The sequence below is a fragment of the Phytophthora cinnamomi genome (assembly GCF_018691715.1).
Source record: "Phytophthora cinnamomi strain GKB4 chromosome Unknown Contig47, whole genome shotgun sequence".
Taxonomy (NCBI): domain Eukaryota; phylum Oomycota; class Peronosporomycetes; order Peronosporales; family Peronosporaceae; genus Phytophthora; species Phytophthora cinnamomi.
In genome coordinates, this window is record NW_027150980.1 from 362,110 (window position 1) to 383,033 (window position 20,924).

Below are 20,924 nucleotides of genomic sequence, written 5' to 3' on the forward strand. Positions count from 1 at the left end.
CCGCTCTTTCGTCTTCAGCAAGAGCTTCCACGTTCTGAAATTGACGGATCGCTTGTAAAGCAGCGCGAGTTGCTTTCAAGCCCTTCACTCGAGCAAAATGAGGGTGCAGATCCCAGCTCCGGAGAGAGCTCGTCTCCATTTATCTATTTCAAAGCCGCGTACCGGGGCAAAACAGTCGTACTGAAGACCCTCAGTATCGCCAATGGAGTTGAACACAAAGGTGGAAAGCGCAATAATGGTTTGCTAGCCGAGTTGTGGGGATTTGTTGAGGAGATCCGTCTGAGCTCCACGCTGTCGCACGCACAACTCGTTGCTTTCTATGGGTTCGTCAAAATGACTCGTTTCGCTGAGAACTGTGAAAGTGAACGAGTTGCGCTCGTGATGGAGTACATGGGCAAAGGTGACCTCAACACTTTCATCCAGACCCACAAGCGTGCTCTGCGTGAAAGGAAAACCGAGCGGTCAAATATGCCAGGCCGAGGAAATTCTTTGGATAAGCGGATGGGCTGGCATGACGACAGCGGCAATGTTAGCGACGACGATTATGATGAAGATATCCTACAGTCTGGAGAGGAAGACAACATGGTACCTGATAGACCTGATAGGTGGAATTGGATAAACTCATCCACCGCCTACAAGAGTAAGCTCTCCATCGCGATTGAGGTCGCGCAAGCTGTTCGATATCTCCACTCGTTCTCTCAGCCGCTGTTCCATGGGAACCTCAGTTCACGTAAAGTCTTCCTGGGGAGCGATTGGACGGTGAAGCTCGGTGATCTAACCTGCTGCAGTGCGCTGAGACGTTGGTCATCATCTCACAAACAAAGTGATATCGGGTCTCTCCCTTCCACGACGGGATCTGCACGATTTTCTGGGCGTAGCAATACGAGCTCGCAAAATGCCGGAGAAGAAATTCACATGGACATGACTGTCTGGACGGCACCAGAAGTTCTCGATGGTCGCCAGTACACTCAGAAGGCAGACATCTACTCGTTCGGCGTGCTGCTTTCTCAACTGGCAACGTACGAATGCACATCAGCCGAACACTCTGTCATGGATGACACAGAGGTTCCGATGCTGAACAATACACACAAGGGATATGCGTCATGGGATGGAGAGGCACCAACACCGGTCCGGCTTTTGATACTCAGATGCCAAGCTTTTCAGCCGGAGGTTCGGCCAACGGCGGACGAACTGCTGCAGGAATTGCGTCAAATTGAGCACGAGCCCATGGACAAATCGTTGGCGTAGAACAACTAGTACTAGCGAGTCATACTTTGGTTTGTGAAGGTCAGCACCGTCCGAAGATATCAAAATTAAGTGGTCCGTCTACCCTAGACTACCATTGATCTAGGTTAGAGGGCTGCATGAACAACGAAGTTGCCGTTGCACCACCGCGACATTGTACAAGCCGAGTATGTGCGGATTCGATGACAAAATCGCCCACGTTACGCTGTGCTACCGTTTGCTGAAAGATAATTTCACAACTACTCGCGCCTAAACTTCATCTAAGCAAAGATCCGCCTCGATGACGGTGCGATGATTCTCCGTCCACTGCAGCAGCTTTTGCAGCTGATCGAAAGAACACGCGTCACGGAAGTAACGCTCCAGTGAAGGTGACATCATATTCAGTCGAAGAGCTTCATTGCGCAACGCAAAGAAGACCTTGAACAGCTTCGTCAGCTCCACCACTTCTGCGTTAAACATCTGCTGAGCATGGCACTGCAGTTGCAGTTTCTGATCAGCTGTCAGATTCAACACTGCATCCAGCTCCATCGCCAAAGGGTTTTCCGAGAACGTGCGCAGCATCTGCACCTGCAGCACGCGCGTGCGCATTGCAGCAAGTTGACGCCCAACGAAGACGAAGCATTTCCACACCGCGCGTTCGCGTTCGTGCTGCTGCATTGCCAACGTGCGGCGCTGTCGATTAAGCCGCATGAGCGACTGGAAATTAGCAGGGTTCTGGATACTCGAAAACGCCTCAGTGCGACCAGTAACCACTTCGACACGGTTTTTCCAGTCAAACATCTGAGGCGAGTTTGGGCAGGGAAGCGGACCAAAGCCTGGACCGCTGACACCCCATCGGTAGGAACGGACGAGGTCGCGGTTAATCTGCAGACGCTTAATACCGTTCTCAAGGGTTTCCACGTATGTCTGTTGCTTTCTGCGGCTTTCACGCGCGGAGTCACGATTGCGTTCAAGCTTTTTCTCCTTCTTCTTGGCCTCCTCATCCATGAGCGATTTCAAAATGCTGCTCACCTCAGGCTCTTCGGGCTTCCTTGCGATGCTCACAAAGGCCGGCCCTGGGCGCGCACCCTTCGGTTGCAATGCCCTGGCAGGTTTCAGCATTGGACCACCAGCTGTAGGCATGCCCATCGAAGCTGCTGCTGTCATCTCAACATCGCCCGATACTCCGCTCTGTGGGTTAACCTGCTGCTGCATATTCATGTTCAGGGGCATCGGCATGTTCATACCCATAGGCATACCTGGAAGTCCCATGGGCATCTGCATCCCATTCATACCACCCATTCCGTTCATCTGCGCCATCTGAGCCATTTGCATTTGCATTTGCAACTGTAACTGCAGCTGCAGTTGCATTGGAAGCTGCATACCATTCATACCAGCCATTGCGTTCATGCCGTTCATGCCGTTCATGCCGTTCATGTTGTTCCCACCATTTGCATCGTTAGTTCCGTTCGAACCATTGACGTCGTTCATCGCGTTCATTCCATGCATATTCATCCCCATAGGCATCTGCATGGGCATTCCCATCATGTTCATTCCCTGTGGACCCATCATTGAGTACATCATAAACGGGTTCATCATCATCCCGCCGAACGCGTTGGCTTGCTGAGATGGGTCGTTCATACCAGCACCGTTGCTGCTGCTTGAGTCCGCACCCGGCGCGCTGTTGGGCTTGGTGACACCCCTAGTCGACAAGCCAGCTTGAGCACCAGCAGTCTTTTCGTTGGTGCTACTCTGAGTAGTAGTTTGTTGGGAAGCTGGGGGCAGCCCAAGCGGGGCGGACACAGTCGGCGTGGCCGGAGCTTGAGACGCAGGACACTTGGCAACCAATGAAGCCGTTCCCTCAGCAACGGCAATATCTAGCGTCGTTGGGTTAGATGGGTTTGACGGGGGACGGTGGCCTGACGGATTGATAGGCTTGGCAGAAGCCGTTGTACTCGTGGTGGCAGAGCTCTCGTTCCCACCAGCGAAGCTGTTCATCCAGCTTGTCGCGTTGGGTCCAGTAGTCTGCTGAAATTGATGTTGCTGCCGGGGCGGCTGCGGTTGGTATTGCTGCTGCAGTTGTATCTGGATCTGTTGCTGCTGAAACTGGTGCATGTGGTTCGGGTGCATTTGTTGGTGCTGGTACTGGTTGTTGTGCTGCTGCGGGAAGTTCTGTCCTGACGCAGGGTCAAACATCATGTTCTGCATGGCCACGTCACGGCGTTGGTCCGTGTCCACTTGCTTGGGGAACGAGGTCTCGTTGCTGTCATCCAGCATGTTGACGATGTCCTCGCTGAGCGACCGCTGGACGCTCGCGCGCGGTTTGAGGGGGTCCTCGGGGGTGAGGGTGCCTACTCCAGCGTGCATCGTGTTGGACGACGCGTTCTGCTGCTGCTCGTAGGGCGAGGGCGTCAAGTGGCCGTAACTGTTGTTCGAGTGGGCGTCTGCGCTGCTGGTGCCCATGGGCGGCACGTGCATGCTCGGGTTCGGACTGGCCGTGGAGCTGGCGGTGCTGGCCGTGCTGACCTCGTCCGCGAACATGTCGAACTTCATGCCGAAGTTGGCGTCGTTCTCGTTCCAGTCGTCCCACAGGTTGCGGCTCATGCTGGAGGACAGGCCTCTGGACGGACAGAGCAGCAGTAGCAGCAGCAGTAGCAAGACACGTGAGGTGGGGCGTGAGGTGAGGGCGGTTGCCAGACAGAGGCAGAGGCAGAGCGGACGTACGAGAGCACGGGGTCCAGATGCAGCGGCAGGTCCGACATGTTGAGGTCCATGGACGCATCGTCGACGTCGCCGGCCTGCTACGTGGCGCCAGCAGATCACACACAGGCACAGAGCAGAGGAGCGTTAGACGAGCGCCCACCAGGCAGCCAGACGAACAGAGAGACGTGCTGCGACTCACGCCGAGCGCCTGGTACGGCTGGTAATGGAGCGCGGCCTTCTTGGCCTTGGGCGCCTTGGACATGGCGGTCCACCGGTGGAGAGGCTCGCTCAGGCGGAGGCTGGCGGTGACCGCGGCGGGCGGGCGAGGAAAGTGGTGGCCCGGCCCTCGCTCGTTCACTGCGATTCGGCGTCTACCGCCAGGAAGCAGCAGCCACAGCGATGTCACAGCGCACATGTCCGAGGAGAGTCTGCTATTGGTAAAAATATCGAGATAGAGCGCACTGATTCGCTGATTGGAGGTGTCTACTGTAGTGCATCCGACCACGCTGCAGACACATTTCGCTAGTGAACCGGCCCTAAGAGAATAGCCTGCCATCTGGCATGTGGAAAAACCAGTGCGCTCTGGTAAAGCACTGTTTATCTCGGACCTGCCTTCCGCCATAATCCTGTATTATCGCCTTAGCGTGTCAACGGAGTGCACTGGTGTAGAAGTTGACAGCGCGCCGAGTCGCCGTGTGATTGGGCGCGCTCTCGCCACTAAGAGCGGCGATCAGGCACGCCATCGATGGGCGCGGCTGGGTTAGTGTCCGGCCGTGGCCGCGGCGCACTCGCTCGGCTCTGGACGGCCATCGCCGGCGCAGGGCGAGCGCTGGTCCGAGTGGCTGCGCTGCGACGCCGGAAGAAGAAGCAGAGGAGGACCTGCGCGGACATCTGCTGCGGACCGCTGTTGACGAACGAGTGGCGTGGCGCACACCACTGTACCGATTGCGCGGTACACCATCGGCGCACTTACTTTTTCAGGGCGCGAGAATGGACTGCCACAGTCCGCCGACCCGCGACCGATATGCATATCGGCACCTCAGACGATTTTCTTATTGAAGCCTCTTTTGCTGCTTCTGGTGGTAGTGGTGCTGCTGCTGCCGCGGTCCTCGTGGCAGCATGGGAGACCAAAGCGGCTCATATCTGTACCACGGCAGCAGTCGCGGGCTCGGATTGGCAGAAATTCGTCCCCTTGCCCTTGCGGAGCCCACTGGCGCGGGGGAGCTCCGCGGCCATTCTTCGCAGAACGACCAGCAGCCGCACCTGTTCCCTCTGAATCGGGCGCGCAGCTGGCCGCCCCTCTCGGAACTGGTGGCTCTTGTTCGCGGCCGCTCGCCAATGCGGGCCCACCTCGCGCAGTAGCTTTTCGGTCTCGAGAGAAACAAGCAGTCGATCAAGATGTTGGTGTGGCAGGATGTGTTCACGGAGGACGAGGTGATGTCGGACTCCAACAAGGTGTCGCCGTGCAAGGACCTCGAGGGCAACGTCATCTCGGGCATGTTCCAGGTCGAGTCCAAGACGGTGGCCAAGGGCACCGACAACGTCGACATCGGCTGCGGCGACGCCTTTGGCGGCGAAGAAGAGCAGCTGGACGACTCGGTCGAGACGGTCAACAGCGTCATCGACGAGTCGGTCGGCTTCGGCTACGTGGAGACGGGCTTCGACACCAAGGCGGAGCTCAAGACCTACCTCAAGTCGTACTTCCGCAAGACCATGAAGCACCTCAAGTCCTCGAATGCCAGCGACGAGGACCTCGCCCAGTTCAAGAGCGACGCCCAGGAGATCGTCAAGTTCCTCGTGTCCATGTTCAAGGAGCTGCAGTTCTACATGTTCAAGTCGTGCGACTCGGAGGCCGGCCTCGCCTACGCCTACTACCCGGAGGGCGCCTACGCCCCCACCTTCTGCTACATCAAGTGGGGCCTCAAGGAGGTTAAGTTCTAAGCGCGTGCGAGCGCTAGAGGGGGGCTTCCCACGCAGGGGCTCTCTCATCTTGACCCGCGCATTAAACTCTAATTAATGCCTCCTCTTCATGTACTCAAACTCTTTGCCGTGTATGTTCACCGTTTATGGATACTGTAGTAGGATCTTGAACAGATTAATTGCTACCAGTGTATTGGTATGAGGAGGAGGACTATTGTATTGTGTCAGTGCTGCCTGCTTAGCGCTCGATGACAATCGCAATCACGCTGAGCCCCAGCACGGTGAACAGCACGGCCAAGATCTTGAGTGTGAAAACCCTAAAGTCCAGCTGCTCCACCTCTTCGCCGCCGTCCTTCTCCACGTCGCCTACGCCGTGGTCGTAGTGCAACGGGATAAAGTCCACGCGACGGAAGCCCTGCGTGTTGCGCAGGTGCTCGTTCTCCAGCCGGAAGAAGCTCCAAAACGTCCGGCGGAACAGCTCCAGAACCATTGTGAAGGGCTGCAGGTACAGCGGCAGCCAGCGAGCTGCACCACGCGGCGGGATGAGCGTCAGCGTCCACGCGAAACGCAGGAACAGGTCGCCAACGATAGCGGCGTAGTAGACCCACTTGTGCGAGAACATTTGCGAGTCACCTAGGAACTTAAATTGAGGCCGGCCAAGCCCCCAGTCAATCGTCACATCCCAGACCCACGTGTAGAGCGAACTTGCTGTGAACAGGAACAGCCAGGCGACCACAAACATGCGCACCTGCAGAGCATTCTCCTCGCTGTTGTCGCTGTGAAGCGGGTGGAACAGCCCAAAGAGAACGACCACCTGTGTCAGCGCGTATTTGGCCGCATTAGGCAAGTGCGGCCACCACGTCTTCGTGTCGTACACGCGGCGCAGATTCTGCAGGAAGCGCCACCACAGCGGGAGCGCACACACCAGAGGCACCACCACGTTCACATAGTACACGTTGTTGGCACAGGTCGATTCATCCGGATCCACATCCGTGGGCACCAAGTGCAAGTCCGGAACGTCACCTCCTGACGGGACGATATCCTTGCGCAAGAACTCCTTCGTTGCGAAAAAACAAACTGACCACGTGACGTCCTGGGTCACCTTCACCGTGCTTGTGAGGTAGTCGCCCACGAAAGTGTGAAAGAACGACACGTGATACAGCGGCGACCACACAACCTCCCACAATGTTCGAAGCATACCAAGCTGTTGCCCCCACGGGCGGATCGCGTAGAAGTAGAAGGTGTACAGGAACAGCGCCAGCGGATAGTAACCGCGGTGCAGCAGCTCCTCTGGGAAGTAGCCGTTCACAACCTTGTAGTAAAGCAGCACGTTTGCCAAAAACACGATGGTCATGTTGGTGGCGTCGCTGAAGACCTGCGGGTACGACTGAGCACGGCGCGGGTTCAGCTCGAAGATGTATCGATAGTTAATGCGAGCCGCGCGCCAGACGTAGAGCGACACCCCCACCAGCCAGTGCAGCAACAGCAGACAGCCGATGCCGCGATAAACCGGGTACGCACGGGTGCGCACCAGATCGATGAGGTGGTTCTCGCGGCCATTGTGGAACGTAGGGACCACCAGCGAGTCCCAGCACACCCAGATCAGCAGGATCAGGCACGAGCCGGCCTTGATGCCGAGGTAAATGTGGCCCCAGTTGACAAAGTCCTCCTTCTTGGTCATGAGCGTCGCCGCTGCCACAGTTGTGTTGCCATCGCAGAACCAGTCCGCGAACGATCGCTCCACCTGGTGCAGCAGATCGGAGCATCTCTGTGCCTTGGCGAACTCGAAGGTCTGCAGCTTGGCTTTCTGCTGCTCGCGCTGCTCCGCCGGGAAGCTGGCGATCTTGTCGTAGCGCTTGAGGATCTTGACGAAGCCAGTGTAGTTCAGCAGCGCGAAGTTGTGCAGCAGATTGAGCAGGCGGTGCAGCTCGACGAGCGAGTTCTTGAGCGACTCCTGCGCCGTCGCGGGCGCGTCCTCTCGGTGCTGCGCCTGCAAATGCCGCAGCTGCTCTGCGAGCTGCGCGGCGTGGCGTGCGTAGGCGAGTTCCACCTTGCTGTACTCGTGATCGAGCGCCTCCTCGAAGGCGACGGGGGCCGCGAGCAGCGTCTGCAGCTGGTCGGACTCGGAGGACGTCGGCGGCGTGCCCGGCAGGCGCAGGAACGCGAACTTGCTGCCGATCTTGTGCGCCAGCTGCGCGCTGCTGCCCGTGGCCATGGGGCGCCACTGGTGTCTGCTCAGCGCGTCGTCGGCCTCCGCGGTGTTGGTGGGCGCGCGCACCTCGAGCGCCGTGCTGGCAGCTGCGGCGGCGGCTGCGCCGGCCAGCGCCGCGTCGATCTGCCGCTGCCGCTCCAGCAGCCGCTTGAGCCCGTCGTAGTCGAGGTAGTCGCCGCGCCACTCGGCCACGGCGTTGTCGCGCAGCCGCAGACCGAAGTGCACCATGGCCGGAGGATCCGCTAGTGGCGGCCGGCGCTAGTAGTTGCCTCGGCCAGCGCCAGCGCTCGCCCCGATCTGATTAGCCTGTAGCTGGCGGCGCCGCAGTTGACGTGGTCGAGCCGAGACCAATCCGATAGTCGCATGGCGGCACGGTGTCCATCGATTTAGCCTGACTTTAACCCGCTTTTATGGGAATCGTAGGTGTAGATACACTTGATGTTCACATTGGTATCGAAGGCCTACCCCGGATACAGCCATTTTAGGCGGAGTGAGACTACTAAATAGAAGACATTGCGGCATTGTCATCGCGTCCGAGAAGGAAGGCAACACAACATTCGCTGCTGGTGCAATACGTGTATATACATGCAATAGTAGGCCAGCAGGTACGGAGCTTCGAGGCGTTCTCTCCGTGAGCTGGCGGCAAGTGCAAATGTGTGTTAAAGTTCATGAAGCGGCAGCAGCGGTCACTTTCGCAGCGCCGCGAGCCGCATGGTCAGGTCGTCCTGCGACTTCTTCTCTCGAGCGGCCTCCGTCGTGGGCAGCTCCGTGCCCACGAGCCCGGCTGAGTCCAACTGGCCGGCGATCTTGAGCCCGTTCTCGTCCGCGACCATCTGAATGAGGTCGTCCACCTGGTCGGCGGGCGTCGAGAGCGACGTGCCGCTGCTCATGGCGCCCTCCATGTAGGCGGAGCGCACGTCCATGTCCTCGAAGTGCTTCTCGAACTGGTCCATGGTCTGCGAGATCTTCTCCACGTTCATGGACTCCATGACCGTGTCCATGCCCTTGACCACTCCGCTCATGTTGGCCTTGAGCTGCCCCATGCTGATGGCCGTCTGTACTCGCGCTGCCACGGCGTCCATGCGCGAGGCCAGCTGCAGGTAGCTCAGCGCCTGGTTCTTCTCGCGGATCACGTTCTGCGCGTAGATCTTGGCGCCCTCCATGTTGCCCTGCTCGATGGCCTTCTTGAGCTTGGCCTTCTGCGCCACCTGGTTCTTCTCGCACTTCTTGGCGTTGCGCAGCAGCGTCTTGGCCGTGAACTTCATGTTGAACAGCTCGTCCTCCAGCTTGTTCTTGCGCGAGAAGATGTTCATCATCGTGCGGGGCGTGGCGGGGTGCTCTGCGCCTTGCTCTCGCTCTTCCTCGAGCACTGGGAAATGCCACGCCTGGATTTTTGTTCGGCCGGTTGGAATGGGTGTTTTGTTTTTAACCCGCTTTGCAGAAAGTTTTTTTGCAACTCGCGTTAAAAGACCCGCCTAAGCAGACTTTAAAACCATCAACTATCAAGGAAACTTCAACATGGCAGTATTAGTTGAACTTGCCGCAACACGGCTTCGGCGGCACACGCGGGGCGCGTGATGCTGGCTTAACCAACAGCTCGGCGCTGCATCTAGAACCCTAGCAGACTGGTAGCATTCTATGCACGACGACATGCAGCACCATGCCGCGGCTTGCCGAGCTGCAGCAAACTCGCGGCAAGGAGTTAATGGGCAAGGGCAACTCCGGGAAAGGGGCTCGGATTTCCTTCGAGTCCGCGTAGGCTCACTTCGCCAAACGACGGCAAGGGAGCAAGCGAGCAAGACCCCAGACAACAGCAGCCAGCAGACCAAGATGCCGAAGGGCAAGGGCGGATATTACGCGGTGGCGAGCGGCCGCGAACCCGGCGTGTACAAGTCCTGGGACTCGGCCAAGGCGCAGACGAACGGCTACTCGCACAACCAGCACCAGCGCTTCGAGACGCACGCCGAGGCCAACGCGTACATGGCCGGCTACAGCGGCGGCACCGGCAAGGCCGGAAACCCGCCGGTGCGCGAGTAAAGGCTCGTTCTCAGCCTGGACGTCCCCAGTACGGCCAAGCTCCTGTTGGTGTGCGCAGCTCGGATCCAAGCCTCCGACATGTATCCGTGTGCGTGAAGTGTCGTTAGCCGCAGGTTAGGCAGGGGACGTGGTAGCACCAAATCAATCAATCACCTGCTGAAGATGGCATTGCCAGGTCTTCTTCACGCATTACCCTCGTCGGTGTTGAGTGACACTCACAGTGTGCGGCCAGAATGTGTGCTTCTTAGCTCGGAGACTGCAGCTTCTTGCAGCGCACATGGACTCAGGAAGTGGACCTCCTCGCGCTGAATGCGCGAGCTCTTCACCGCTTAACAGCCGATGACGCGCGGTTTGTAGTTGCCGTTGCGTCCCGGCGGTTGGTGGGCCACTTCTCAATCCGCCGCCTCGGAGTCTCAGCGCCTTCGTTCCTTCTCCCACGCCGCCATGATGAACGATCTCAAGCCCGCAGCGCCCGAGCTGGTGTTGGCCTCGCTGCCGCCGCACGTGACTCGCCAGCACCACAGCCACAGCGTGGACGGCATGAGTCCGCGCGCCAACCCCAACGTCAACTCTGTCGCCACGCTCGCCGCCACCCACGACAAGCCCACGCACCACGTGCGGCGTCTCTCCACGGGCCAGATCTCCGACGAGGCCGTGCCCAAGGAGCGCATCGATGTCATCAACGACTACCTCCAGAAACGCGTCACCACCCGCCCGCTCATCGGCGTCGTGTGCGGCTCCGGTCTCGGCGGCCTCAGCAAGTGCCTCGTCGACCAGGAGGTCATCAAGTACGAAGACATTCCGCAGTTCCCCCGCTCCACCGTCGAGGGCCACGCGGGCGAGCTCGTATTCGGCGATCTGGACGGTATCCGCGTCGTGTGCATGCGCGGTCGCTTCCACTGCTACGAGGGCTACGCCATGCGCGAGACGGCTCTCCCCATTCGCGTCATGTACCTCCTGGGCATCAAGTACTTGCTCGTAACTAACGCCGCGGGTGGTCTGAACCCGGACTTCAACGTGGGCGACATGATGATTCTGAACGACCACCTGAACATGCCAGGGTTGTCCGGGCAACACCCGCTAATTGGCCCGAACGACTCGCGCTTCGGCCCCCGGTTCACGCCGCTCTCGAACTGCTACGACAAGAAGCTGCAAGACCTGGCCGTGAGTGTGGCGGAGAAGCTCGGTCTCGCGCACAAGGTCCGCAAGGGCGTGTATTGCTTCGTTTCCGGGCCGACGTTCGAGACCCCGACGGAGTGCCGCTTCCTGAGGCTGGTCGGGGGCGACGCCGTCGGCATGAGCACGGTGCCCGAGGTGATCGTGGCCGCCCACTGTGGGCTGAAGGTGATCGGCCTGTCCGTGATCACCAACAAGGCGCTCTTCCCTGGCGAAGAGCGTGAGCCGGCCTCCCACAACGAGGTGCTCGAGACCGTCCAGGCCACGCAGCACGACATCGAGACGTACGTGCGGGACCTGATCGCAGCCGTGGGGGAGCAACACCACTCGTAGGCGAGTCTTCGGCTAAGTTATAGGGTTGCTAACTGCGTGCTGGGTGCAAATACTACGACGATAAATTACCGACCACAGCTTTGGTCATCACCGTGAATGTGTGCCAGTTCTCTTGTCTTGAGGCGGGCCCACATCATCGAGCTTGCCATGATGGCGTGACGCAGGAAGCGTTGACCGTCGCTGAGTCATCCGTGAAGACGCCGAGCAAATCCCTTGAATGGCAGCTATGTGCCTGCATTGCAGGCTGCAACGGTTAGTGAGCAATAGACCTCGGAGCTCGTTGAAGTGGTCTTGCCGCGATCCAAATTCAAAAAAATTTGGCTTCTGCGCCAAGCCGCGTTGACTCGTTCTCACTATGGGCAAAGAGGTCCGCCCTATTTTTTGTGCATTTGGTCACAAATCAGGCCAGCCAATCGCTTCTTTCGCGTGCTAGTCGTGCGCAATACAGTACAGGAGTTCAGTCTTCAACTCTTGACGATTGCAGCACACACCTGGCAGGCAAAGCCCCCAAAGCACCATGATGAACGACTCGAAAAACTCGCCAGTCCCCTCGGCTCCTCCAGAGACCGCCCCCAAGGAGCGAATCGATGTCATCAACGACTACATCCAGGAACGCGTCACCACCCGCCCGCTCATCGGCGTCGTGTGCGGCTCCGGCCTCGGCGGCCTCAGCAAGTGTCTCGCCAACCAGGAAGTCATCAAGTACGAGGACATCCCGCAGTTCCCCCGCTCCACCGTCGAGGGCCACGCGGGAGAGCTCGTGTTTGGCGACCTCGAGGGGATCCACGTCGTGTGCATGCGCGGTCGCGTTCACTGCTACGAAGGGTACTCGATGCAGGAGATCACACTGCCCATTCGCGCCTTGTACCTCCTGGGCATCAAATATCTGTTGGTGACGAATGCTGCCGGGGGTCTGAACCCGGACTTCAATGTGGGCGACATGATGATTCTGAACGACCACCTGAACATGCCAGGGTTGTCCGGGCAACACCCGCTGATCGGCCCGAACGACTCGCGCTTCGGTGGTCGTTTCACTCCGCTGACGAACTGTTACGACGAGAAACTTCAGGAGCTGGCGCTCGGCGTTGCAGAAACGCTTGGCATAGCGAACAAGGTCCGACGTGGTGTGTACTGCTTCGTTTCTGGGCCTACATATGAAACACCAACAGAGGCTCGCTTCCTGCGGGTCATCGGCTGCGATGCTGTTGGCATGAGCACAGCCCCTGAAGCCATCGTGGCCGCCCACTGCGGCATCAAGACGATTGGCCTCTCTGTTATCACCAATAAGGCAGTATTTCCTGGGGAAAATGGCGCTGCGGCTTGCCACGAGGAAGTGATCGAGACGATTCAGGCCACCCAATACGACATCGAGACGTTTGTGCGCGATCTGATCGTTGCGGTTGGCCAGCAGCACCACTCGTAGATGATTGAAGTCTTTTAAGGTACAGGTTCGCGAGCTAGTTGGTTGACGATAGCCCGTTGAGCAAATACCATCTTTTGCGGCCTATAGACAGAATCGAATAGACGCATCGTTGTAGAGGGAAACCATTTGCTTGTGCCGAAAGCACAATGCAAGAGCTACTATACCTTAAACTAGCTCCACTCTGTTTAATACTCTCAGCTCTCTTCTTAGCAGCGGTGCTTGGTCATTCCAAAGGAGTACTCATCAGTCTATTACACGAGTTCCAAGCTATGGTTTCACCTTGTGTTCTATTGAGGTGGGCATCCTGTATATCTGTCACCTGTAGTTTGGTGACCACGTTCAGCTGAAGGGGTCTACTAGCAACTGAACTTGGTGAGCTACTGCTGCCTCGGTTACACGCTCTTGACAGACCGCTCGAAAAACTTGATGCATCCATCGTAACTCGCGCTCACGATCAACCCCGTGCACGCGTTCGTATTCACGTCGTCACTAGCCTCTAGCTTTGATTTCACCATAGCGAACGTGCTCGCCGGTGCAAACAGTGCAACCGTAACAATACCATTTGGTGGCTCGGCAGCTATAGCACGAAATAATTTAAATGAATATAAGGACAAGTTCTCACTGTTAGCATCAACTTCTGCAAACTGTACCTGTAAAAAATTCGTAGGAGGAATTGCGATCCTGCTTGCTGCTTTTGACGATGCTCATAGACTTGAGGTATCTGTGGCTCAAATGAAAGTCTTAGGCAATACACCAATCATTCGATAAATGAGCAGCACAAACCTTGCTTTGTTCCAAACGTAGACCGAACCGTTCTCTGACCCACAAATTACGAAGTCGCCATCTTGGCTGGAAATATGTACAACAATGTGAGGAGTAGGGAATCCGAATAAGCGTAACAAAGCCATCGCCATACCTGAATCTTCCCTTGATTTGAAGGTGCCCATTTACGAGGCCCTTATACTTGCATATTCGGGAATAGTTGTCGACTGAGAAGAGTCTCATGCGCGAGTCGTTTGTGCTGACCAGGAAATATTTGCCCTCAGGATCAAACTCGATACCTGTGACCTTGCGTCCCTTTCTCATTGACCCACGACTGTTTCGACACTCAATCTGTGTGTAGTAGTTCATCTGCTGGTGCGAGTTGACTTGGTAAAAAATGCATTGCCCATTCAGTAAGCCAACAATGGCGCGTGTGCCGCTGGGGTTAAAGCTGGCAGCAGTAATCATCACTGGCGTCTGAACGTAGGAAACTACACAACCGTCTGGGATATCCCAAACGCGTGCTTTATTGTCGAAGCACCCCGACAAAAAGTATCGATCCTCCTATGTTTTGCAGCATGATTATCAGACAAGGTTTATAGCCTCACCAGTGATCGAGTCAACAAACCTTTGGGTGGAAGTCCACCGCAGGCACGCTATCAGGATGATGAAATACATGCAGACAGTCTTCGCGCGAGATATGCCATAGCCTAACCGTCTGGAATAGCAAGCACGTATCAGGGTCAGGTATCGTAAAGTATCATGGTGTACGCGTAGATCTAAGTCAGACCTTGTCCATTGATGCCGACAGGATGAAGTTGCTGCGACTCCAAGACACATCCACGATTGGCATTGTGTGCCCCTGAGGCAACATTAACCGTCAGGCTAGGTAGATAGCAGTTGCTTTGTGCGTAGCCTTACCTGGTAGGACCTCTCTGGCTCAGCATCAAGGATATGTTTTTCATCGTTCTCTCTCGCTACTTTGGCATCTTCTTCAGAGCTAATTTGAACTTTCCAAACGCGCAGGATGGTGTCTTGCCCTCCCGACACGAGCCGAGCACCATCATGGCTGAACTTCATCGTCCAGATGGTGCCAGTGTGCTTCGATAATGTCTGTGCCAGACATAGATCCTCAAAGTCTCGCTTTTCCTTTTTGCAACATGTCACCTAAGACGATAACATTTCCCCAGTCAGCGAAAGTGAAAAAAAAATTGGTTGTGCAGCAGTACCAGAACATGGTTCTTTTTTGCTGGTTCTTTCGCCTTGGATTTGATCGGGAATTTAGCCATGATCTTGGTCAGCGAAGGTCGCCTAGTTTTGGTTCGCTTGGCCTGCATACACGCATAGAACTAAGCGGAGCCGTTGTCTTCCACAATCCAATTCATATCCCGCCTACCTCTTCTTCCTGTGGAGCGACAAAGTTGTTTGGGAAAATGGAGTACGAGTTGGCCGGCATGCTCGCCAAGTCGCGGATGTCGAATACTTCGCCCGTGTCCTTGTTCTTCACAATATACTTGCTGTCGTCCGGGTCGCTCGGCTTGGTCTCCAGCTCAGGGCCTCGCAATTGCTGGTTCGTCGCTGCATTTGAAGCTGTACAGTTAAAATCATAATGTCAGCGATTCTAACAGTAGTACACGGTCTCTGCGTTACTGAGCCATCTTGACACACCTGCAGACGCGTGGCGATGGGCGTCCGCCTCCATGTTTTCGTGGGCGTCATAGAACTAAGCGCAACGGTTGAACACCGAGCCAACGTCAGCCACAACACTCTTCGGTCCTAAATGTGTTCGGGTCTGGGCAACGCACGTCTTCGTCCGACATCAGTCCGCTGTCTTCGTGTCTGGACGGGCGGCCGTGCTCCGAGCGAGCCCCGGCGGGGGTTGGAGCGGGTGGCGCCATGTTCGCACTGCTGCGTCCGGTTGCGGGGCCAGCGCGAGCCCTCGCCGTCTCCATATTCCTGCAGTTTCCGGCCGCTTCAATGCGCAGAAGGTAGCGCAGCTCGTTGCGGCCAAAAATAAACTTCAACAAAAGGACCATCACTCTGCACGTAAAGCGACGCCTTCTGGAAGGATCCGCATTTCGGATCCGGCGAGCATGGCGATCCCCAGCGGCGCGGCGGATTTCTTCGCGCTGCACACGCGCAAGCCCAAGACCATCGACGTGGAGATGCTGGACTACGGCTTCGTCGAGCGCTGCACCGACCTGGACGAGCTGAAGGGGATCCTGGCGACGCTCCGATCGGGCAAGGAAGGCCGCTACCCCGACCTGGAGAAGGCCACGGAGGACCGCATCCTGGCGCTGCTGCCCGAGCGAGAGCGCAATAAGATCCTGCGCATGCGCTCAGGGCCGACCACGAACGAGCTGACCACGGAGATCGACGAGCTGGCGAACTGGGCTGCGGCGATGGACGTCAAGAACGAGGCGCTCAGGCGACAAGCGCCAGTCCAGCGAGAGCTGCCGCCTGTTCGAGGGCAAAAAGCGCCTGAGGACACGCAGTCCAATTTGGTGCGAGCCCAGCCGAAAGCAGCAAGCTCCGAAAAGAAATCCAAAGCGATCCCGGCGTACGATTTCAGGTCTTGGGAGAAGTACGACGTTGACAAGGCTCTGGAAGAACTTGACGAAGAGAGCGAGCGAGCGCGCGAGCAGGCGAAACAGCAGCGAGAAGAGCAGGAGAAACGAGCAGCGACTCGGAAACGGGAGCTGGAGTCGCTTCCCAAGTCGGTGGAGCTTGATAAGCTCGAGCCGGAAGCACGGAAATTATACGCAGGGTATGAAAAGCAAAAGGGGAACGACTGCTTTAAGGCAAACGAGCTGGAGATCGCGCTGTTGCACTACACTCGCAGTATGGCATACGACGACACTGACGCGATCCTCTATGCCAATCGTGCATTGGTTCATCTTCGCATGAAGAACTTTGCGGCTGCTGAAGACGACTGCACGCGCTCCATTCTGCTCGACCCTAAATACATGAAGGGGTGGAGTCGTCGTGGAATGACGCGATACCGGAGGGGCAAGTATGCCGAGTCGGTGCAAGACTTTGAAGAGGCGCTGCGCTTGGAGCCCGAAAACCGAGAGGTGACAAAGTTGCTAAAGGCAGCGAAGGAAAAACACGAGGAGGTCAACGGTGCTTTGTCGAGCAACCAAACAGCCTCACCTATGAAGAACGACCCGAAACATGAAGTGCAAGAAAAGACTTTCAAGCGCTTTGAGATCATCGAAGACGACAACGAAGATGACGAGAAGCCTTTCAAACGCTTTGAGATCATCGAAGACGATGATGAAGAAGAAGAGGATGGGAGTGGTGAAATCAAGTCAAGTGGCCACAAGAACAACCAGGCCTCACATGAGCAGCACCTGGATCGGCCCGACAAACCGTTCACGCGTTTTGAGATCATCGAGGAGGAGGGCTCTGACGACGAAGACGATGAATAATTAGGTACCGAGCGGCGAACAGAGAAGACAGCGTCAGGCCATAATGGAAGGCACTTGTATTCCTTGGATAGCGAGTTGCAGCTCCTCCATTCTAGCCGTTGTTTTTCTATACATTCCTGCGATTCTAGTCCGTTTCCATGGCGGTCGTCTGGCTGTCCTGCTCTGTGGGCGGACGCACGACGCCCAGTCCGGGCTTGGCTGTGGACAGGAAGTAGGAGCGGGTGTCGCCAAACGACAGCACGGCCGCCTTGACGAGCATGCCGGGAGAGAAGACCTCCTCCATCACGAGCTTGTCGATGTCGTGGTTCCGCACGTCCTCCAGCCGGATCGTGCCCGGGAACGCCTCCTTCAGCACGGTCTCGCCCACGCACAGGATGTCCACCATCACCTGCCGAGCCGTGATCTTGGCCACGCGGCAGATGACAACGTCGCCGAGCCGCAGCACCTGCGCCGAGGCCACCGTCTTGCCGGCGCGCGAGACCTCCACGACGTCCTGCGAGATGCGCCACTTGCCGCAGACCGACGCGAAGATGGCTCCGTCGCGCACGTAGGCACCGCTGCCCGCCTTGAGCTTCCCGTCCGCCGCGGCCAGGCGCTGGCCCGGCACCGCGACGTCCCCAGCACTCATGATGTCGACTGCGTCCATTCAGTCTTTCGCGCGCGCGGATTGGCCAGCTGGTATTGTCAAACTTGAATTTTGCGCATTTCCGTTGGCGAGCGCGGCAAGCAATAGGATGGTGCGGCTAAAGACGCGCTACCTGGTGGTGGAGGCCACGGGTGCCCGCAAGCTGGCGGTCAAGAAGGAAGACATTGCGGCGCTGATCCGCGAGTCCATCACCAAGAGCTACGGGGACTTCGGGTCGGGGCTGGCCCAGTACGCTTTCCAAGGTGGGCGTTGTTGTTGCTCGGTCAATTGATGGGCCGCGCTGAGAGTGAGAATTGAATGTTGCTGGGCAGTTCTGTACTACAACACGCACACGAGGCTGGCGGCCATCCGCTGCGCGCGTGAAATGTGCAAGATGGTGGAGACGTCGCTGGTGTTCGTGACGGAGGCGCACAGCCAAGACGTCAGCGTCCGAGTGGCTCGCGTGTGCGGTACGAACTCTGCTGTTGCTGTTGGCTTGCTATAATCGGTTTAACAGACTTTGCTGACGTGAGGACGGTGTGTTCAGGCTCAAGTCGAACGTGCAGAGAGCACCTGCTGAAGTTGTCGCTGGAGCGCGCCAAGACTCTCAACTTGTACACCTCGCAGCCGGACTTTAACCAGGAGGTGGAAGCAGAGATCGCTCTGGTCGATCCGCAGTGATGAGGCTAGGCTATTTAACGCTCAATGCATGTGATCTCGAGTTGAGCTGAGTATTTGGTCTCCGAAGGGATTTCTCATGGCAGGTTGGTGCAACGCAGCGGTCTTTCAAACTCATCTCCTCCCTGTATATTGTGTCTGCGGTTGAAAATCAACGTGAGCGGCATAGGCCGCTACCGCTGTGTGGTCTTCGGTCCGCTGACTGTCTATTCGATGGACTTGCCCTGCTTCTCGTACTCCGTCTCGATCTGCGAGCAGTGGAAATCCACCTCCTCGAAGATCTCGCGCACGTTCTTGCCGGGCACCTCCATCACGTGCTTGCTGCCGTTGACTACAATAACAAAAAGCACCACAACCACGCAGCAGAAGTCAGCCTCAGAGTACCGCAGCGGAAGCCAAACGAATCCAGTCCCCGACGTACTGAAGTCCAGCTTGATGGTGGGCAGCGAGCCCGTGAGCGTCGTCTGGTAGGCGATCTCGGCCTTGGGGTTCACCTTGCGAGTCTGTCACCAATAGAAAAAACGAATCAATCATCATTAGAACACCATTGCATCTGCTCTCCCTACTGAATCCAGCAGCGCTCACCTTCTCGGCCGTCAGCTGCCGGTAGAATTCGCTGCAGACGATCACAGCCACAGATAGACAAGGCGCAGGCGTCAGCACACTCAGCACAGCTCCACGAGACGCCACTCGCCGCCGCTGCCACTCACCAGGCACCCGTCGCCTGCCGGTCGAAGCTGGAGAAGGAAACCTTGGCCGACTTGAGGAAGCGAACCACGTTGCGCGCCGCCATCTTGTGCTCGTCTCTTGCTGCTGTTTGGACTGCCACCACCGCTCAAACTTGCGCAGGCCGTGATTCGGTACACTGTACCGATTCATACAGCTAAGTACGATTCTATGTGGACGCTCTTCAAAGAGCATCAAAGTCAAGGCAAGGTCAAGAGGCAAGGCAAGGATGCGGCCCGAGGACCCGATCGACCGCGAGAAGCACTGCCCCTTCCTGCTGCGGGTCTTCTTCAGCATGGAGGCGCACAACAGGCACGAGCTGCGCCATGAAGTTAGCGGATGTGCCTGGTCCTGACTGCGACTGCGATGCGACGCAATGGATTGGTGCTCTGCTGCTGCAGAACGGACGCGTTCGAGGCCCTGGACGACAAGCCGATCGCCAACGAGCTGCACATTTATACGTGGTAGGTGGAGATTCCATTGCTTATAGTGGCTAGCTGGGTTGCTGAGGTGCTGTCGCTGCAGGCCCGACGCCACGCTGCGCGAGATCGCAGACCTGGTGCAAGACTCGAACACCGAAGCCCAGAAGCCCAACATGCGGCTGAGCATCTGCGTCGTGTCGGAGACGAAGGATGGAAGGTAAGGCCTGCACTGTGACAATAGTACGCAGTGCTTTGCTCTGCCCACTGCTGCTGCCGCCGAAGAGCTTGATGCTGACTGCTGTGCGCTGCTGCTTGCAGAGTGCTCATGCGGAAGGTCGGCTACGTGAACAGCAGTCGTCGTCGTTGCGCCGACGACACCAAGACTCTGGCGAGCGTGCGCTTCCATCCGGGCGACCTGGTGGACATCGCCATGGTCGAGTAGCCGTCGTGTAGCCATCTTAGACGTGCAGGTTGAAATGCAGCGTGTGTGTCTCAAAGACAGTGCCACTCCCGTCATTCTTGATATCGGTTTATCTCGGCTGAGTGCCTTGGACCAGCACGGTACACACAGGGGAAGATGGTGCTGGTGAGTACGGACGCGTTCCTGGCCAAGGTGGCGGAGTTCTACGCGGAGGCGCAGGGCTCCAAGGGCTCCGTGGCCGTCTCCTGCAAGAGCGGTGCGTGCTGCTGGCGCGACGCTTCTCCCCCGTAGCGCCGCCGCCTCCTGACGTGTTGTGGTGCAGTGCCTGTGGCCAAAGTGAACAGCAAAGCTCAGCAGCAGATCCACAAGCTCTCGGTGGAGGACGGGGACAACGTGCTGCTCTTTCGTGCCTGCAAGTACGGCAACAACAAGCACAAGAAGAAATACAGCACGGTGGTACGACTGCTCTAATGCCGCAGAGGGGTGCGCTAGCTCTTGGCTGACTGACTGGTTCGTGGACTTGTGCGTGCTGCTGCCTGCAGGTGACGGCTGTGAGCCACGCGTCATTCCACGCGTCTCTGAGCCAGATCGTCAAGACGAAGGTGGACGTGTCGGCCAAGGACGCGGTCGGCAAGGGCCCCAAGCGCGTGGTGGCCAAGGTCAAGAAAACCACGGAATAGATAGAAGGACAGCCAGGTCTAGAGATCGGGTATGACGACGAGAGCGGCGACGAAGGAGGCCAAATGGAAGAGTTCTGATGATTACAAAGCTACAGGGGGAGGCACGGGCGTGCACTAATTTGTATCGTCCCGCGATGCAGATACTTTCGTC

The 20,924-nt window shown here is 57.4% G+C and overlaps 14 protein-coding genes across 15 annotated transcripts; 8 read left to right on the top strand and 6 right to left on the bottom strand.

The window, feature by feature from the left end:
• Positions 1-1,494: 1,494 nt before the first annotated feature.
• On the bottom strand, positions 1,495-4,189 carry IUM83_15921 (Egl nine 1; the record flags this gene model as incomplete). Its single annotated transcript, XM_067940766.1, has 3 exons — positions 1,495-3,844; positions 3,949-4,025; positions 4,127-4,189. The coding sequence occupies 3 exons, from the start codon at positions 4,187-4,189 to the stop codon at positions 1,495-1,497; spliced, it is 2,490 nt and encodes an 829-aa protein (XP_067790224.1).
• A 1,136-nt stretch (positions 4,190-5,325) lies between these two features.
• On the top strand, positions 5,326-5,868 carry IUM83_15922 (translationally controlled tumor protein; the record flags this gene model as incomplete). Its single annotated transcript, XM_067940767.1, has 1 exon — positions 5,326-5,868. The coding sequence occupies one exon, from the start codon at positions 5,326-5,328 to the stop codon at positions 5,866-5,868; it is 543 nt and encodes a 180-aa protein (XP_067790332.1).
• A 217-nt stretch (positions 5,869-6,085) lies between these two features.
• On the bottom strand, positions 6,086-8,287 carry IUM83_15923 (xenotropic and polytropic murine leukemia virus receptor xpr1; the record flags this gene model as incomplete). Its single annotated transcript, XM_067940768.1, has 1 exon — positions 6,086-8,287. One exon carries the CDS (start codon positions 8,285-8,287, stop codon positions 6,086-6,088), a length of 2,202 nt encoding a protein of 733 aa, XP_067790218.1.
• A 458-nt stretch (positions 8,288-8,745) lies between these two features.
• On the bottom strand, positions 8,746-9,375 carry IUM83_15924 (Charged multivesicular body protein 1b-2; the record flags this gene model as incomplete). The annotated part of the gene is made up of 1 exon (XM_067940769.1): positions 8,746-9,375. One exon carries the CDS (start codon positions 9,373-9,375, stop codon positions 8,746-8,748), a length of 630 nt encoding a protein of 209 aa, XP_067790227.1.
• A 514-nt stretch (positions 9,376-9,889) lies between these two features.
• IUM83_15925 (ribonuclease H-like domain-containing protein) lies at positions 9,890-10,096 on the top strand (the record flags this gene model as incomplete). Its single annotated transcript, XM_067940770.1, has 1 exon — positions 9,890-10,096. The coding sequence occupies one exon, from the start codon at positions 9,890-9,892 to the stop codon at positions 10,094-10,096; it is 207 nt and encodes a 68-aa protein (XP_067790226.1).
• Positions 10,097-10,540: 444 nt separating this feature from the next.
• On the top strand, positions 10,541-11,605 carry IUM83_15926 (purine nucleoside phosphorylase I, inosine and guanosine-specific; the record flags this gene model as incomplete). Its single annotated transcript, XM_067940771.1, has 1 exon — positions 10,541-11,605. One exon carries the CDS (start codon positions 10,541-10,543, stop codon positions 11,603-11,605), a length of 1,065 nt encoding a protein of 354 aa, XP_067790225.1.
• Positions 11,606-12,122: 517 nt separating this feature from the next.
• Positions 12,123-13,028, top strand: IUM83_15927 (Purine nucleoside phosphorylase I, inosine and guanosine-specific; the record flags this gene model as incomplete). The annotated part of the gene is made up of 1 exon (XM_067940772.1): positions 12,123-13,028. One exon carries the CDS (start codon positions 12,123-12,125, stop codon positions 13,026-13,028), a length of 906 nt encoding a protein of 301 aa, XP_067790220.1.
• Positions 13,029-13,420: 392 nt separating this feature from the next.
• Positions 13,421-15,688, bottom strand: IUM83_15928 (WD40 repeat-containing protein; the record flags this gene model as incomplete). The annotated part of the gene is made up of 11 exons (XM_067940773.1): positions 13,421-13,605; positions 13,679-13,749; positions 13,812-13,877; positions 13,945-14,354; positions 14,419-14,508; positions 14,581-14,652; positions 14,712-14,957; positions 15,020-15,121; positions 15,187-15,380; positions 15,459-15,513; positions 15,596-15,688. 11 exons carry the CDS (start codon positions 15,686-15,688, stop codon positions 13,421-13,423), a joined length of 1,584 nt encoding a protein of 527 aa, XP_067790223.1.
• A 195-nt stretch (positions 15,689-15,883) lies between these two features.
• On the top strand, positions 15,884-17,221 carry IUM83_15929 (TPR repeat protein; the record flags this gene model as incomplete). Of its 2 annotated transcripts, none has more annotated exons than XM_067940774.1 (1): positions 15,884-17,221. In XM_067940774.1, the coding sequence occupies one exon, from the start codon at positions 15,884-15,886 to the stop codon at positions 17,219-17,221; it is 1,338 nt and encodes a 445-aa protein (XP_067790222.1). The 2 variants fall into 2 exon arrangements, with proteins under 2 accessions (XP_067790222.1, XP_067790221.1); XM_067940775.1 differs by having other exon boundaries at positions 16,781-17,221.
• A 124-nt stretch (positions 17,222-17,345) lies between these two features.
• On the bottom strand, positions 17,346-17,867 carry IUM83_15930 (nucleic acid-ob-fold-like protein; the record flags this gene model as incomplete). The annotated part of the gene is made up of 1 exon (XM_067940776.1): positions 17,346-17,867. One exon carries the CDS (start codon positions 17,865-17,867, stop codon positions 17,346-17,348), a length of 522 nt encoding a protein of 173 aa, XP_067790257.1.
• Positions 17,868-17,955: 88 nt separating this feature from the next.
• On the top strand, positions 17,956-18,527 carry IUM83_15931 (rpp14 family protein; the record flags this gene model as incomplete). Its single annotated transcript, XM_067940777.1, has 3 exons — positions 17,956-18,109; positions 18,179-18,316; positions 18,394-18,527. The coding sequence occupies 3 exons, from the start codon at positions 17,956-17,958 to the stop codon at positions 18,525-18,527; spliced, it is 426 nt and encodes a 141-aa protein (XP_067790258.1).
• Positions 18,528-18,730: 203 nt separating this feature from the next.
• On the bottom strand, positions 18,731-19,317 carry IUM83_15932 (uncharacterized protein; the record flags this gene model as incomplete). The annotated part of the gene is made up of 4 exons (XM_067940778.1): positions 18,731-18,855; positions 18,946-19,027; positions 19,110-19,140; positions 19,235-19,317. The coding sequence occupies 4 exons, from the start codon at positions 19,315-19,317 to the stop codon at positions 18,731-18,733; spliced, it is 321 nt and encodes a 106-aa protein (XP_067790291.1).
• A 162-nt stretch (positions 19,318-19,479) lies between these two features.
• IUM83_15933 (Histone deacetylase complex subunit SAP18) lies at positions 19,480-20,114 on the top strand (the record flags this gene model as incomplete). Its single annotated transcript, XM_067940779.1, has 4 exons — positions 19,480-19,562; positions 19,652-19,714; positions 19,776-19,889; positions 19,991-20,114. 4 exons carry the CDS (start codon positions 19,480-19,482, stop codon positions 20,112-20,114), a joined length of 384 nt encoding a protein of 127 aa, XP_067790289.1.
• A 135-nt stretch (positions 20,115-20,249) lies between these two features.
• On the top strand, positions 20,250-20,773 carry IUM83_15934 (histone deacetylase complex subunit; the record flags this gene model as incomplete). Its single annotated transcript, XM_067940780.1, has 3 exons — positions 20,250-20,349; positions 20,416-20,549; positions 20,636-20,773. 3 exons carry the CDS (start codon positions 20,250-20,252, stop codon positions 20,771-20,773), a joined length of 372 nt encoding a protein of 123 aa, XP_067790292.1.
• Between the last annotated feature and the right edge of the window lie 151 nt (positions 20,774-20,924).